The sequence below is a fragment of the Armigeres subalbatus genome, chromosome 2 (genome assembly GCF_024139115.2).
Source record: "Armigeres subalbatus isolate Guangzhou_Male chromosome 2, GZ_Asu_2, whole genome shotgun sequence".
Taxonomy (NCBI): Eukaryota; Metazoa; Arthropoda; class Insecta; order Diptera; family Culicidae; genus Armigeres; species Armigeres subalbatus.
Genome location: NC_085140.1, coordinates 423491163 through 423495832, shown reverse-complemented (window position 1 = coordinate 423495832; position 4670 = coordinate 423491163). Strand labels below are relative to the sequence as shown.

The window sequence follows — 4670 nt, the reverse complement described above, 5'->3', positions numbered from 1 at the left end:
AATCATCCGCGGGCATGGCTTGCTGCGATCACTCATACTTCCAAAAGCCCCCAGTATGACAAAAAGCTCCTTGTGCTCCATGTCGTGGAGAAGACGCAGTAAAGCCTTGAGCGGCTTCGAGTCGGGGAGTTCAGACAAGTCGTCTTTGATGAAAATCGGCGGTCCATCTGCACTGGTTGCACCAGCAGTGGCAGTTGTGGCTGTGTTTTTTCGCCAGTGCATTGCTAGCTTCTTCTGTTGAACATCATCGAAGTTTAGCTGCTTGGAGGAAGTGATATTATGACATACCTGTATAAAGAGTATCCCTATCTTCCATGGCTATAAACATTAGGCACGATTTATATTGGTGAAACTAGTGATAAAAATAATCCAAAATAGCAAAACTACAATTGCCATACATACATTCTTTTCCGCGAATAAAGTCGGAAAGCCATCACACTATTCACTGTAGTGTTCAAACAATTAAGCTTAGTAAACAATTATTCGGTTTTATAATCGTGTAATACTTGCATGATAGTCCATAAAGAAGGGCCATCGTATTGTATTTGTATTGTATTGTAAAAGCAGTTTATTTTTTTTCTAAATTTAAAAAAGTTGATTAGCAATGAATCCAGATCGTGTTACGCTCGGACAGGCTGAAGCCAAGCAAATATCACATTGCTAAAAAATCTGCGCAAACAGGATATGAAACCTTTTACCACGCAGTCCTCAATTATTACAGAAATCCATTCTGAACCTCACCCTGAATCAATTGCTTCGCTTCTCGACAAAAGCCGCCTGAGCCGTACGTACTAAGAATGTGAATGCGGACAACCGGGACCGCATGAAATTCCAACCAGTTTATCGATCTCCATCACAGCACTGTAAATCAGCGTGGATATTTAGATACTCGCTACCTGCTGCGGCGGTGGTGGGCACATTAAGGAACCCAGCGCGTGACAATCAAATGTAGATCGAACTCGTACCCGTGCCGCCAACATACTGGTTTACCTCCGTGGCGCTGCGCCGCCGTTGGACAATGATCGTTTTTCGCTCGAATAATTTGCAGCTCGCAAGCAGACACTGTGCTGACTGGGTACTAACTGATCGCAATTTAGTCGGGGCGGACGAAAAAAAAAAACTGGATTAATTTAGTTGTCCGAAAGCGGGAGATTACTGACGCGGAATCGGATAGCATCGAGTAGGAAGGGTTTGGGTGTTCTGTTGAAAGTTGCTGCGTCTATCATGCGAGAATTATAGAACCCATTGCAGGACCAGTTGATATTTACTTTTCAGGAATCTTGTCGCTCATTCGAGCTTAAGTGATTTGGGATATTGAATACTTTGGATTTGGTATGGTCAGAATCGACTATATTCACACGTAACATTGCTTTATTGTTATCCAACTCGTTGTACGGTTTGCATTAATTACATTATCACGCGATTGCAGCTCAGGCAATAAAGAAAACTTTAGGATTTTACAGAAAAAAGCAACAATTTTACAGCTTTACTATAAGTTCAAGTATAGTTTTCAGTTTAGATTAGAATATATATATAGTTTTTACTAGATCCCGAGAAACGAAATGACTTGGAATCGATTGACATATAGCTTTTTCACGACTTTTTTCTGTGGTTCACCAGTTTTTCGAGGTCACAATTGAACAAAAAATTTCGTAATATGATTCTAAACAACGTCATTCAATTTGCCAAATTTCAAAATTGTGAAACTTCCTGGCAAATATGTTATATTGAAAATGTTATACGAGCTGGATGAACCAATTATTGATGTGATTGTCGATCCAATTCTAGGGTAGCTGCACAATTCATCGTTCACGGTTCGCTGACTACCGTTTTATTTGCTCACGCATATAGCACCCTGGACGGCTCCAAGAAGCAGATATGGTCACGAAGAATAATCAAGACTTCACAAAGTTATATCTTCCGCGTATAATTAACTAAATTAGTCGATAAAGATTTATTTTGATTCTGTCATACTAATTTTTCGACTATAAAACCTTTTCGAATGCTAGACTCGAGCATCAGTTTGCTTGCAACGCTTCCACTGAACATCAGAAGCCAAAGCATTTCTTCGTTAAAAATGAAGGTACGTAATTCGGCTGTAACCTTTTAAGCTTTCTTTATAATAAGAATTTTCTTCCACATAGTTCTCAATCGCCATCTTCGCCATGGTCATGGCCATCGTTGCCACCGAAGCCTCCCCTGTCGTTCCGTACACTGCAGGTGTTGTTGCATATGATAACGCATGGCCAGTGGCCACCACCAGCGCTGCCTGGTCACCTTATGTATTGAACGCCAACTCGCACTACGGATATGGTGGCTGGCCGGTATATGGAAAGAGCTACGGATACTCGAATGCATGGGCCCCGGCAGTGGTTTCCACCAAGGTTGTTGATGGCGGACTGTGGAACTACGGATCGTATGGACATGGTTACGGTCTGGGATATTCCAAGTACTGGTAAATGTAGATAACGATTGTTATTAAATGTGGATGTTGGATCTGGTAAAACGTACTTCATGACGTGAATCTGTTGAATGAAATAAATGAACAATTGGAGCAAAACTATATTTTTTTTCAATTGCATCATACTACTAAAAAGTGTTACAAAATTTTATTTGTGTCAGTAAGTTCTCAGATACATCAAAAGGACATTCTAAGTTGTTTTCAAGAGTGGCCCATTCTCACCCCCATTTTTACTTTGTCTAAGAAACTCAATGGATAAATTAAATGTTAATCGCAATTACAATCACTGGCGGCGTCAGGGTTCTGGTAATGGTGGGGCACCAGCATTTTAGGCATAATTGATTCATACATAATTTGGCGTCAATAGTATTTTATTTATTTTATTTTATTGATGTATAAGGGGGCCAGGGGCCAAGTCACCGATGCACATAGGGGTATTTCACCATTCTAGCCGGAATAAAGTTAAATTTTCAAAATTGTCCTAGATTTTTATTTATTTATGGATCCTGTACACCTCCGGTGGTGCAAAGGGCCGACTTGAAAGATCTCCATCCTGAGCGATGCCCGGCTATCGCTTTAACCTGTTGCCAGGTTAGATTTCGGTCGACTTCTTTTATTTCTTTATTGAGGCTTCTCCGCCATGAGCCTCTGGGTCTGCCTCTGCTGCGATGTCCCGCTGGGTTCCAGTCTAATGCTTGCTTACAGATTTCGTTTCCGCCCCTACGTAGAGTGTGGCCGACCCAGCCCCACTTCCGATCCCGAATTTCTGTTGTTATCGGCCTCTGGTGACAACGACGATGGAGCTCGTTGTTTGAGATCCAGTTGTGAGGCCACCAGGCCCGAATTATATACCGCAGGCATCTGTTAATGAACACCTGCAGCCGTTGAGTGTTCTCCACTGATACACACCATGTTTCGCTGGCGTATAACAGCACAGATTTCACGTTAGAGTTGAAAATTCGTATTTTGGTGCGTTCACTTATCTGCCTATTTTTCCAGATATTTCTTAAACTCGCAAAGGCAGCCCTTGCTTTCTTGATCCGTGCGCCTATGTCGATCTTGGTACCGCCGTCTGACGCCATTTGGCTACCAAGATATTGGAAGCTTTCAACATTCTCCACTGGTTGCCCGGCTACTGTGAAACTGGAAGGAGTCACCGTGTTTACATCCAACGATTTGGTTTTGTTGACGTTGATGACTAAACCTGCTGAGGAGGAGCGATCAGCAAGGTCGTTGAGCTTACTCTGCATATCAGAGCGCCGTTGCGCAAGGAGAGCAACGTCATCCGCCAATTCGAAGTCGTTTAGGTGCTCCATGGTTATAGGCTGCCATAACAGCCCGCGGTTTGGTTCACGGTCAATCGCATCTACCAGAATCTCATCGATTACGATGAGGAACAGTAACGGTGATAGAATACATCCTTGCCTCACACCAGCTACGACCCGGATAGCCTCGTACTGTGCTTCGATGAGGCCGATGATTTTCTCAGGAACCCCCTTGCGTCTCAGGGCGCCCCACATATTCTCGTGATTGAGACGGTCGAAAGCTTTTTCGTAGTCAATGAATACCAAGTAAAGGGACTCTTGGAATTCGTTGACCTGCTCCAAAATGATGCGGAGCGTGACAATATGGTCCACACAGGATCTTCCGGCACGGAATCCGGCTTGCTGCCGCCGGAGAGTCGCATCGATCTTCTCCTGAATCCGGGCTAGGATAATTTTGCACAGAACTTTGAGAACGGTACACAGCAACATAATGCCTCGCCAGTTATCGCATACAGTCAGGTCACCCTTTTGGGCACCTTTACTAAGATACCTTGCATCCAGTCGACCGGGAAAGTTGCGGTGTCCCAGATATTATGAAATAAACGATGCAGTAGTTGAGCAGATGTCATGGGGTCAGCTTTGAGCATCTCGGCTGATATGCGGTCGACCCCTGGGGCTTTATTCGATTTCATGCTTTGGATGGCTGTTTGAATCTCTAGCAGTGATGGAGCTTCGGTATTGACGCGTGTTATACGTCGGATCCTAGGCAGATCATGCCGAGGTGGTGATGGCCTGGCTGGCACTTGAAAAAGTTGTTCGAAGTGCTCGAACCAGCGTTTCAGCTGGTCAGTTGGGTCAGTCAATAACTGATCATTCGCGTCTTTCACAGGCATCGTTGCATTCATCTTCGCCCCGCTTAAGCGTCGTGAGATATCGTAGAGGAG

At 43.9% G+C, this 4670-nt stretch overlaps 1 protein-coding gene across 1 annotated transcript; it reads left to right on the top strand.

Annotated features, from left to right (window-relative positions):
* The first annotated feature begins 1970 nt into the window (after nucleotides 1-1970).
* LOC134217819 (uncharacterized) lies at nucleotides 1971-2563 on the top strand. The gene is made up of 2 exons (XM_062696635.1): nucleotides 1971-2083; nucleotides 2145-2563. The coding sequence occupies exons 1-2, from the start codon at nucleotides 2003-2005 to the stop codon at nucleotides 2457-2459; spliced, it is 396 nt and encodes a 131-aa protein (XP_062552619.1). The 5' UTR covers nucleotides 1971-2002; the 3' UTR covers nucleotides 2460-2563.
* Nucleotides 2564-4670: the final 2107 nt, after the last annotated feature.